Source organism: Oryzias melastigma, linkage group LG23 (assembly GCF_002922805.2).
Source record: "Oryzias melastigma strain HK-1 linkage group LG23, ASM292280v2, whole genome shotgun sequence".
In the NCBI taxonomy this organism is placed as follows: domain Eukaryota; kingdom Metazoa; phylum Chordata; class Actinopteri; order Beloniformes; family Adrianichthyidae; genus Oryzias; species Oryzias melastigma.
This window is the reverse complement of record NC_050534.1, coordinates 11141875-11154739: the sequence shown is the minus strand read 5'-3', so window position 1 is coordinate 11154739 and position 12865 is coordinate 11141875. Positions and strand designations below refer to the sequence as shown.

Genomic DNA, 12865 nt, shown 5'->3' with positions numbered 1-12865 from the left:
TGTCCTGTTATGTTTGAATTCTTCCTGCACCTGGAGTGAGAATGAGGGAGAGACTGATCAGGACCCCTCTCGTTGTGTCATTGAGGGGTGTCAAAATAAAAGTTCAAATGTTCATTATGAGGCTATTCAGATTTTGTCAGATAGTTTGACGCTGCAATATCTCACCATCTTGTCATGAGGCCAAAAATGAAGCTTATATGACTCGAGGATACGCAGCAGGTGAAATAATCGTTTATTCGACACATTCTCCATGTGTTACTTCCAGTGTAAGACTCTTATAAGCTGTTTCAATTTATGCGGCTCCAGACACATTTGGTTTTTATGTATTGGTCCAAAGTGGCTCTTTCAACAATTTGGGTTGCCGACCCCTGGTATAGGGGCTTCGTCTTCTTTTTCTTCTTCTTCTACCATTAACTAGCATGTTTTTCCACAGGTATGCTGCAGGTGTTAGTTAATGTCAAACATTAATGCTGCATTCACACAAGGCAGGAGATGCATGCTCAGGAATAAGCTTAACACAGGTTCTTGAACATATATAGGAACTACAACTTCTACTGTTTACTTGCACATTTTCCTACGGGTATGCTGCAGGTGATAGGTCATAGCAAACACTAATTCTACGTGTACACCAGGCTTGTGATGCTCATTCAAGAATCCGCTAAACGCGGGTTCTTGAACATTCAAATAGAGGCTTCTTCTTCTACTACTGTTTACTAGCACATTTTCCTACGGGTATGCTGCGGGTAATAGGTCATAGCAAACACTAATGCTACAATGCACATTCAAGGATACGCTAACGCAAGTTCTTGAATGTGGATATAGGGGCTTCTATTTCTTCTTCGACCATTTACTAGCGTATGTCCACCACTTGTAGTTGGAGAAAGTTTCATCTGAAGTGGTCACTTGAGCGCACTTTGCCAGGGGTAGCGTGAACATAGCTTTAAAAAACACGTAAGGGCAAGTTCAGATAAGTATGTGAGACCCAGGAACAGTATTTTTCCATTTTTACAACACCAAAATCCTGCAACTGCACAGAGACCAAGAGTGTGCAAGAGTTATTGCACAACCGTTGTACAGAACCGGACTGGTACGAATAAGGGAATTAGACAACCAGAGAGTAGTTTGCATGGTCGTACTACAGGAACTTACATATCACCTGTGTACCACAAGTGCAGTTACAAATACTTGATGATACACTTACTGCACACACAACATTTGCCCATGACGTCCCTTGAGGTGGCCGCACAACCATCAAGGGAACTGTGAGACACACTTTAAAGATGTTGCCACTCCTCCCTACAACCTTCCATGGGCCTCGTCAACCCAAATACCTGCAGCACCCCTACAGTTAACCCCTGTACCTGTGCATGTAACTATGACTTTAAAAGCGCTTGTGCTTTTTGTGCTATTTACTCTCCTTAGCTGATCCTCATTCATTTATATCTTAAAACTGTTTTACTAAAGGAAATACCCAGCATTCTTGTTGTTTTGTTCTTTACTTTGATCTACATTTAAATTGTTCTTCAGTGACAACAAATAAAACCCAACAGAGTTACTAAAGTGTTTTTCACACATCTGTTGATTTCTCACTTGTCTAAGTGTCCAGTCAGGTGTGACTCAGTTGCATGTTGTTCCTTTATACCGCTGCAGTCTCCCACTCATTCTTCAGTCTGCCCGACCGCCCATCAGCCAGAAAGCCTTTTGTGTTTATTAGACTTCTCATCTGTCATCTGGTTTATCTAATGAAGTCCTGGGTGGGTTTGTGACGCACCGCTTCAGCCCACTTTAAAGGGCTTCCTTCAATGCTTTCTTTTTGTGTGCCTGTGTGTGTTTTGTCATCTATGAACTGAGACAAAAACAATTAGAATTCACTTTAATTGAGCTGAAAAGTTTTTCCTGTTACGCTTCAGGTTTTTTTCTCATCACTCCACAAACCCTAAATCGGCTTTGTCATTGTAGTAAAACTTAATGTAGATCATTTTTCACGTGTTGTAACTGCACTTAAGATTTTGTTCTATTGTGCATTTGTTTGTATGAAGCTTCTAAAGGAATGTAGGAGTACACAGATAGTGTCAGATGCGCACCAGATGATTTCAAGTGAATATCAGATAGTTTCAGGTGAGCACCACATAGCATCGGGTGCACACCAGATAGTTTAAGGTGAACATCAGATTGTTTCAGGTATGCACCACATAGCTATAGGTGAACGCTAGATAGTTTTGGGTATGCACCAGACAGTTTCGAGTTCAAACCAGATAGTTTCAGGTATGCATGAGATATTTTCAGGTGCGTGCAGATAGCTTCAGGTGTGCACCACTTAGCTTCAGGTGCACACCAGACAGTTTCAGGTGCGCACCAAATAGTTTAGGGTACACACCGGACAGTTTTGGGTGTGCACCAGATAGTTTTAGGTGAACACAAGATAGTTTCAGGTACAAACCAGACAGTTTCAGGTGTGCACCAGATGGTTTCAGGCACAAACCACTTAGCTTCAGATGAACACCAGACAGTTTCAGGTGCACACTAAATAGTTTCCTTTTGGCTCACCAGATAGTTTCAGGTGCACACCAGATAGTTTCAGGACACACCATATAGTTTCAGGTGCACACCAGATAGTTTCAGGTGCACACCAGATAGTTTAAAGTGCAGACCAGATAGTTTCAGGTGCACACTAGATAGTTTAAAGTGCAGACCAGATAGTTTCAGGTGCACACCAGATAGTTTCAGGTGCACACCAGATAGTTTCAAGTGCACACCAGATAGTTTCAAGTGCACACCAGATAGTTTCAAGTGCACACCAGATAGTTTCAAATGCACATCAGACAGTTTCAGCTGCGCATCCAAATAGTTTCAGGACACACCATATAGTTTCAGGTGCAGACGAGACAGTTTCAGGTGTGCAACGGATTGTTTTTAGGTCAGCACATTAGATAGTTTCAGGCGCGAACATCCCATAGTTTCCAGTTGGCACACCAGAAAGTTCAAGTACGTATCACATAGTTTCAGGTATGCACCGATAGTTGTAATTGCGCTCCAGAAACCAGAACTAATTTCTTGTACTACTATGTTCCTTTAGGTGCTCCATATGTTTGACCCTGAGGAAAAATAATTTTAGAATTTGAAATTACTAATATTACTCATTTTAGCAAATGGACCATAAAATGTTCTAATCAGATAAAACATCACCGTTCTGTTTTATGAAGTCAGCTTGGTATGGCTTCACAAACATAATGCATAAATCTGTTTTATGTAAAAGTCACAGATAACTCAATTCTTATACAGACAGTAGAAATTATGATTGAGAAATGAGGATGAATTTTAAAAAGATAAAGAATTTTGTTTTTTGGTATGATAAAATGTTGTCTCTGACAATCTGTTCTCTCTTGGAAATGTTTCAAATAGTTTCTCTTGGTTTGAACATTTAAAAATTTCAAAGATAAACTTCCAAATAGCTCTTCAGTTAAAAAAAAAAAGGTTTTGGTCATTCTTGAGTATAAAGAAAAGCTGGATGAGTCTGAAAGGTTGAGGTAAAAATTAGTTTACACAAAGAAATGAAGGGTCATGAAACATAACAGAAAACATCTTAGCAATGAAAAAAATATCTTTATTTAAGGTTTTGCACAGATGATGCATTTTTTTAAATTATTTTCTCTGTTCTTAAAAATTGAGGAAAAGTGGTTATTGGCTAAATGGCCAATTTTAAGCCATTCGGACAAGCCAATGAGGAGGACTTAAGAAATGTTATACATCATAGAAGATTGCTTGTGATTTGAAAAGGAAATGTGAATACATAGACTATCAAGCAGCCTAGAAGGGTATAATAAATTGAGCAGTAGAGCTAAGAAATGTTTGTAAGAAAAACTTCCCAGTGCGTACATTTGAAAAGTAAAAAGTCTTGGAAGATGTCTTAACAGTAAAAGTAGTAAGGTACTTTTTAATATACACGAGTCAAAGGACTAGCAGGACCATTTTTTTTTCCTCTTTGTGCCTTATATTTTTTCTCCGAACTCTATATAATAATTTGTATCAATGCATTCATGATATGCCTATCTTGTTGGACTGATCCAAACTTTCCTTAAAAATCCAGTATATATGACTAAATTTCTTTCTCCATTGTAGTTCACAATCTTTCCACTAGGGGCAGTAGAAGGGCTTTCAAAATGGCTGCTTCCACGAAATCTCAAAACACTTTTGGCGGTAAAAAGTTTAGCTAATTTTCAAAACCTTATGGTGAATATAACTGATCTGTTGCTGTTTATTTTCATAAATAACCACTTGCTGTTTTTAAATATTCCAAAATATGTTGATAATTATTGTTTTATAATACAGCTACATCATGGTAAAATGTATCACATTTGAGACAGAGAGTAAAAAATTTGCTTTTTTTCTGATCACTCATGTCAATATTTTTCTATCTTAAGCCAACATTGTTGTGAGCAAAAACTTATTATATCAATCAAAGTATTATATTTGATACACATTTTTTAATAATAAATTATTATGCTTTTTTGTAGATTTCATTTACTATTCATTTTTTTCCTTTACAAGAGAAACTTTTGTATTTGCAAAATGCTTCAAGGCAGTGTGACCTCCATCCTCTCCTAAAAGGGCAGTGTGACAATAAAATAAACAAAAGTAATAGAAGAAGTTGAGCTGCAGTAGTGTGTGTTTGTTGTCATAAACTCACTTTTAGATGTAACTTGTTGGTCCAGGAGCCGATGACTCTGTATTCAGCAGTGCTGTTGTTGATCTGGTACTGGAAGATGTCGTACCGTCCGGGAGCGTCTCCGTTCTCATTGAATACCACCGGTGTGCCGGCACTTCCTGTGGCGCACACAAAGAGCCAACGGTCATCATCAGCCAACTCCACTGTGTTTTGAAGCTATGATCACAGTCCCTAAAAAGATACTGTTGTAAAACAAAAAAAGGGAAATTATCACTCTGATGAAAACTGTTTTTAATAAATTTTTGTGGAATTTATCTGAAAATAGAAAACAAAAATTAAGACGTACTTCTTTATTGAAATCATTTTTAAATCAGGAGCATATTTGGATTATTGTTCACCCAATATTGCTGCACTAGTGATGTTAGTTTGGAGTGGGGGGCTGTCTCAGCAACAGAAAGGGAGGGGATGGAGGAGGAGTTGCTCAATGCCAATAGTTCCACCAACAACTTGGAGGCAAATTTTTGATGAAATTCTAATATTTTTGAAGGTGCCATATCATGAAAAGTAAACTTTTTGAGCCTTTAAGTGTATTATACTGTTCATTATTCACTTTAAACAACCTCAAAGTGGTATTTTGATCCATTCACGCATTTCTGAGTAATCCTGTAAAAACCTGTGCTCTCAACAGCAGCCCCTCCCATACCAACAAAAATGAGGGGGTTCTCACCCGCTTACATCACAAGTTGAGAACCGCCCCTTCCAGGAAGAGTCTGCTCCGCCCCCAGGCTACCACAAACACGTTCTTCGCTAAACTAAAGGTGATTAGCTAGCTTCACGAGCCCCCCACCTCCAGCTCGTGTACAGTGATGCAGACTCCAGCTGTCTGTGTTGAGCTAGTTTAGCAAAGAATCGAAACGACATGTTGGGATGGATCCTGAACGTGTCCGAAAATAGCGAAAGCAGACAGGGGTCATTGAGAAGATGGAAGGGAAAAGGGAGCAGACTATGTCCTGGTGGAAAAAGGGAGCAGACTATGTTCTGATGCAGAAAGGGAGCAGACTATTTCCTGGTGGAGAAACGGAGCAAACTATGTCCTGATAGAAAGGCGAGCGACGAAATAAGGAGAACAGGTTTGAACATTGATTATTGAGCATAGACGGAAATGAGGCACGTGTCTCCAGGAAAAGAATCCCCATTACAGCGAAAATCCTGAAATCTTTAACTGGTGTTGTCTGCATTTTCTTTGACTGAAGTTCACCGCAAAAATAACCCTTTAGCCATCACCATTCTGTCTGTGGCAAAATTTAGGGATAAACGCCAAGACAGTATGTACATCAATATTTAAGAAAACAATTGGATTAAAAAAAAATCCCAGGGCGCCATGCATCCCAGGAGAAACGTGATTTGTGCTCTCAGCATGGTAGATATTTTGACAGGGATCTCCAGTGTTTAAGGTTTAAATGTTTCTGTTGTTAAAGGTTTAAAAACTACAAAACTACTGTAGATTGCCAGGTAAACAAGAGTATTTTTTTGACTGAAATGAGAGCGGGGAGGGGGCTTCAAGCAATTGAATGTAAATATTCAGACAGATAACACTAACAGATAACACAGTGCACCCCTCCTCCCCCCTCCACCAAGCTTCGACAGGGGCTGCGTCAGCCAAGGAGGGGCGCAGCACCGGGTAAAATTATTGATTCAACTTTTGAGTCATTTTATTCATGCTTTTAATTATTATATATTTTTTTACATTTTGACATGAAATGAGTGGTGTGTCAAACTGCTAAAAAAAAGGGGAAAAAAAACACTGCAATTTGCAATTTACCACCCCTCTATTAAATGGTGCCATAGGCGGCCGCCTAGGTTGCTTATGCCCAGGGCCGGCCCTGGTGACATGAAAGGCCAGCTCTAGGTTGACGTCTTGACATAGGCGGCACCCTCAAGGATTGAAAGGCGGAGCCTCATAGATTGTGTTGTTTTACTTCCGAGTATGATAAGAGTTCACAAAAATAACTAATATTTAATACATAATTTGTTTTTTTAGTATTCCAAAGGTAATATATGATCATATTAATATATGATCATATATATGGATATAGTTTACTCTGGAAGACATAAGAGAACCATGGTATTGGCCCTTTAAAATAGTTCAAAGGATGATCAAATAGGGTCTTTAAAGCATGTATTATGTCTTTGAAGTTACAACCTGAGATTACAAAGATGCTTCGTCACAAGAAATTATACCACTTTGATTTCAGAGGGAAATCCACATTTAAGATGTTGAACATATGCAAGACCTCTAAGCCTGACAGAAATGACACATCTGTTGATGCATTGAGGTAATATCTTCTTAGCATGTTTATCTCCAGTGAGTAACACCTCTCCTCTGCGCTCAGCCGTGTCATACCTACATGTGCCCTCTATGAGTTGTGTGATAAAATGCGTGCATGTACGCAGAAGTTAAAGCGCCCTCTTTGATTTGGTTTCCTCTCCGCCAATAAGGCTTTAACGCAAAGCTTTTATCCTTTTCTCTCTGTCATGGCGACGGCTGCCACCGCCTTTCTTTTACGTAGCAATATAATCGAATCACAATACTGAATCTGGGAAAGCAGAGAGGAAATCCAATTACGGCGTGCATGAGAAAAAAGCACTGCATTATGGAAATTTCACCTATGTACCATACGTAATTCCTATTGTAGCCTTATGAAGAATACAGACCCAAAAAAAAAGCATCTTTTAAGGGGAGAAAATGAGAAGAAAGCAAAAAGATTGTAAAAAAAAAAATAAGGAAGCGCCACTCTGATCAGAAAAAAAATTAAAGAAAAGATCAAGGTTAGAAAGAGGAACGTGATGTTTTACACCAAAAACTGAAGAAGTGGAGGAAGACAGAGAACCTTTTGAAGGATAAAAGTTTACAGGAGATGAAATAATGAGAGAAATGCATGTAATAGGTACAGAAGGAAGAGAAAGAGGAGACTTCTCTGTAATGAACCTCGTGTTAGAAAGATGAATGGTGGAGGACGGAATCAATATTGAGACAAAAGCAGATGACTCAAGTTCTTGATAATACCAGACAATTAAGAAAAGCCCGGTGTCTATGGAAAGAACCAGTTTTCCTGCATTCTAGTTTTTCTTCTCACTTTTTCATGTCGAACAATAGCTCATTTCCAAAGTTTTGTTTGTTTGTTTTGTCATCAACAAAAGTACCACAAAGAATGCTTCATGTGCTCTGGGTTACTTAAATTATTTCAAAGTCAACATTATTTATATAGCACTTTTCCTGCAACCAAACACCTAAAAGTGTGTTTGAAACAAATAAATAAATACAAAGTCCCCCAACACTCAAACATATTCTTCAAAGACAAACAGGGCAAAAAACAGTCCATGAAATCAGATTAAACACCAGGAAATGTAAAAACTACTTAAAAGCTTGGCTCAAGCTAAAATAAGTTTTATGTTTTTTTGTTTTTTTTTCTTAAAAACCTCCAGAGGGGATGAAGCCTGTTCCAAACTAGAGGCCCACAGTGCTGGAATGTGGCCTCGCCTGAGGCCTCTGCCAGGGTCATAAGCTGTTGACAAGTTGTCAGGACTCAGCCAGTCATGCCTTCCTCCGACCACCAGAGAGAGCTCTAGCCACAATACTAGCTCTCTTCCCATCATGCATCAGTCTACAGTTCCGGTTCTCACAGCTGATTCTCATCACGTCATCACGTATTCTTACCGCTGACTGTCTTCATTGCGTAGTATTGAAGCGTTGTTGTCTCACGTTCGGTCTAAGTATTTATCTCATGATTGTTTTGACCTCCTGCCCGTTTTCCGCCTGGTCCCTGCGTTTTACCCTGGCCTGTTTTTGACTCCGAAGCTCGCTGTACGGTTTTGTGCTACTTGGCTGTTATTAAATCAGTTGCACATGGATCCACACGCCTCTTCCTCGTCCTTACACAAGTAATGTGTTCTATATTGCTCGATCTAAAAGCCGCTTTTCTTCACGTCAGTATCAGATGATTCACGTTGTAAAAAGGATTCAAATAACGTGATGGAACTACACTCTCCACAATGCCTCTCTCCACAATGCCTAGACAGCCCAAACGGGATTCATCGGAGGAATTAATGGGAAGTTCTTCTTATGAAATGTGTTGTTCTTGGCAACACAAGTTAAACCAAATTCACACATTTCTCAACATTGTTCGGTTCCAACACAAAATACAAAACAACACTCTCACTTTTTCATTTAAATGTTAAGGCACATCACTCCGTCAGGCTCCTGACTATGATACCCACAATGCTCCAGTAGTCTATATATGTATATCAAAGTCACATTAAGAATTTTTAAGCACCAAGTACAAAAAAACTGTTAAATCAACCAGAATTAATTGCTACGGTGCACCAGGTTAGAAGGAAGCTTGTTGATTTCTGAGAAAATTAAGGACTTTAAGTGCACCTTTTAGTCAGAAAAACAGAGGCACTTCTTCTGGCTTCTTCCTCCTCCTGATTTCTTTTACACCAATCTGAACTCAATCACAAAATAAAATGAGCTTCAAAGGTAATTGGATTAAAACTTGAGTGAAATCACAGCGTAGATCTTGAGAGGGGAAAAAACTTTTAAAAAGCACCACGACATCTTAGAAACCAACTTAAAAATGAATATTGTGACAAAAGTTGATGTAAATACTTTAAAAATGAAATAATTTTCTTAAATAGAAAGTCTGATTTATGCTCAGCTTTAAAAAGTAACAAACACATTTTTCTTGCAGAGAAAAGCCTGTGACTGCGCTGTGATGATCAGAGCCAAACTGATCAACTCGTACGGTTCACGCTCGCCGGTATAACCTTGAAAAATAATAGATTCACCTGTCGCCCTGGTAACACACCTCTGCCTCAGCCTGTATGATTCATATCATTTATGATGCGTTTATGAAGGAGGACACGCGGTGTGGCGGCATTGACAGTACCTTATGTTATCATCGTCTCACGGTCTCAACTTCATGAATTTGTTACAAAATGCATCCGATTACACTCACATCTCATTTTATTGCCTTTTGTGTCTCAGACTGACTCACACTGCAAAAGTTTGCACAAATTTAAAGGCTTTAAAAATCAAAAAGAACAAGTTGCTGACATTTCATGAGCATTCAGAGGGCTCTGAATGTTAAAAGTCGTCATGAAAGTAGCTTAGAAGCCTTTTCGATAGTGTGTTCGTGAGGCTAGTGCACTCTGCACTGAAGTGGTTTCCATTTAAAAAAAAAAAAAAAAAAAGAAACGGTTTCCTCGCTTTCTGTTGCTCCTCCGCAAAAGCAAGCCTCCCCTCTGGGTATTAACAATACAATCTTATAAGTCTTACAGCTTTCTCAGGATCTGCAAAAGAAGCTGGCAGGTCTTGACCTTTTCCCTCCACAACAAAACAGCATAACTAATAAAGACTAAGAACTTCCATGCAGGGATGCCAGTATGAATCGGACGTGTAAATGAAAGACTATTAGACAAGAAAAAGAAAGGAAAATGAGACTGCAACAGTTATGTTGCCAAGAAGGATGAATAATTGATTTTTAATCTTTATTACCATTAAATATCCTAATTGAGGCAACTGAGAAAACTGAAGAGACAAAGAAATTGTGTTTTTGTTGCATTTTTTCCTGATGATATTTAAATACAATTAAGACAAAAATGTAATTTCAGAAAATGTTTTTATTCAAATCATTGTGACTTAGGAGCAGATGAAAAAATGCAGTTTGAAAAAAAAATCATATTTGTGATTTAAAAAAAATGCTGTCTGTGGGCTTAAGCTCCATGCTCCGCCCCTTTTAAAGACAACTAGATCCATATGTCTTTGTTTTCCTCATATGAGCCGACGACGTCCGGCTCAAACTGTATGACAGGAATACAAGGATATTTCTCGCCGTTTTATTGCACTGGTACTGTCAGGTAAAGCGAGAATAAAAGAGGGCCTAAAACAGAGCCCTGGGGTGCACCATACTTAAGTGGAGCCTCTGAAAATGAAAACTGTCCAAGTCAGACAGAAAAACTCTTTTGTTTTTGCTTTTTTCGATCTGACAGAAGCTAAAATACCAAAACAAAGTAAAAAGAAAACTTCCTTTTGGCTTTTCCCCTCATGGGTCGCCACAACGAATCAGCTTCCTCCATTTAACCCTGACTTCTGCATCCTCCACTCTAACACCTGCTACTTTCATGTCTTCCTTCACTGCATCCATAAATCTCCTCTAGACCTCCAGCTCTAGACTCAGCATCCTTCTACCAATATGTTCACCGTCTCTCCTCTGAACATTTGAACAATCTCAGTCTGGCATCTCTGACTTTATCTCCAAAACCTCAAACATGTGCTGATCCATCCTGGTCGCTCCCAAAGAGAACCTCGGCATCTTTACAGCTAAAAGAAAACGTCTAATATTTCTTGTAAGACATATATTTGGGAAAAGAGAATAAGCAGAGTGTTTGATTTCAACTATTTTACTTTCCAAAACCCAAAATGTTATGAGAAGGTAGAAACAGAGAGGCCAAAAAGTTAAAACACGTGTCAAGGCCAGATCCAACCCTCCGTGCCTCCAAATCATGTTATTGCATTTTTATTAATGGCCCGATGTTATCTTGCGGTTATTTTTAACTTCTATAATTTTAACAAAATATATTTTTATGTAGAGTGAAACATTGAAATATATGTAAGCTTTTATTCTGGAATAATATGTCTGTTTTTATTCATAGTAATGTTAAAAAGTTACGTTTTAAAGTATTAAAAATGTAGCTTTAAAGTGTTCATTAAATGTTTACTCTGTTTGGCCCGTGACCTTAGGTATATTTTGGGTTTTGAGTTTGACACCCCTGAGTTAGAACAAAAGTTAAAGGAAAGGGGCGGAGCAACAACATTTTATAAGGAGGTGGGGGCTGGGCAGAAGACTTCAAATGAGAAGAGGGGAGGATATTACAAATAAAAATTTCAAAAATACATATTTTTTCTAATTTTACTGTTATAATTGTTTTTATTTTATTAAAAAATTCTCCTTTGTTTTTTTCCACAGTGCCTAAAGAAGCTTGTATTGACGATTTCTTAATCTAGTTCACAGATATTGAGGGGGCAAAGGCTTTTGCTGTGGGGGCAGCTGCCTACCTTCCCCTCTCCCGTAGTTCCATCCCTGGTTTTAGCTAAAATATGTGCTTTTAGACTCTAGAAAGACGGTGGGTGGACTGTTCTACAAAAGAAAGGCTCTGACAGTAAAACACTTTGTTTCTAGTTTGCATTGCTGGAATGTGTATGTGACGGGTGGCTAAAAAAAAAACGAAAAATGTTCTGAAAAAAGATGTCGTGTTTTCTCCAAACATAAGCCCGCTCACACGGAGCGTGTGCGAGCGACTAATTACAGAAATGTAATTCACAGAAGCAATATTTGTGAGATGATCTGCACGCTGGAGGAAAATTGGAAAAAGGGGCAAGAAAGAAGGAAGAGGAAAAAGAGGCGGTAACGTTGATCAAAAGAGACAAAACAGACAGAGCCGGGATAGAAAGTCAATTTAAGCAGAAATAAATAAAGAAGAGAAATAAACAAACAAGGAATTATGTGGCCACTGTTGGCAGAAGAAAATACAGGGCGAAATTGGGGGAAAAAAGGGAGCCTGGGTTATAGTGAAGAAATAATTACATTTGTTGGTATTAAACAGGGAGATAAAACAAGCACATTTCTGTTTATAATTCTGGCGTATGAAAGAATCAGAACTAAAATATTGTTTTTTGGTGTTGTCACGAGACAAGCAAACTCAACAATAAAACAAATGATCATTGCATTCCTAATGTTGACTTTGTGTTCCAGACGCCTTTTCACTTGAAGCAAAGAAATACACAAAGGAGTTTATTTTTGATTTTACAATAACAGTAAAAAAAAAAAAAAAATTCAATTTCAAATTCCAAGTAATCGTTGGTTCTACTGCTAGCTTGAAATGATTTTTGCTACTCTGTTACTTTGTTACTTTTTCCCATCCAACAGGAGCTCTTCTTTGATCCCAAGACATCAAATGGTTGCGTGATTCCCAGCCTCTGGCAACTGCTTTGTATCTCTTCCCAACAGTGGTGCCAGTGGTTGACCTCATGAGAAAAGGCATTGATTTATGATAAACAAACACAGGAATCTAAAGGTCACAGCTTGTAAAGAGGCACAGAAATGAACAACGAGGTTTGTTCCTGAGCTGCTTTCAAAC

At 38.5% G+C, this 12865-nt stretch overlaps 1 protein-coding gene across 11 annotated transcripts in view; it reads right to left on the bottom strand.

Annotated features, from left to right (window-relative positions):
* grm8a (glutamate receptor, metabotropic 8a) overlaps nucleotides 1–12865 on the bottom strand; it is a 349513-nt gene that overhangs the window by 42238 nt on the left and 294410 nt on the right. For all 11 annotated transcript variants that reach the window (XM_036210217.1, XM_036210211.1, XM_036210215.1 and 8 more), the window contains one exon: nucleotides 4688–4824. In XM_036210217.1, coding sequence (XP_036066110.1) covers nucleotides 4688–4824 — 137 coding nt within the window. The remainder of the gene's footprint in view (nucleotides 1–4687; nucleotides 4825–12865) is intronic.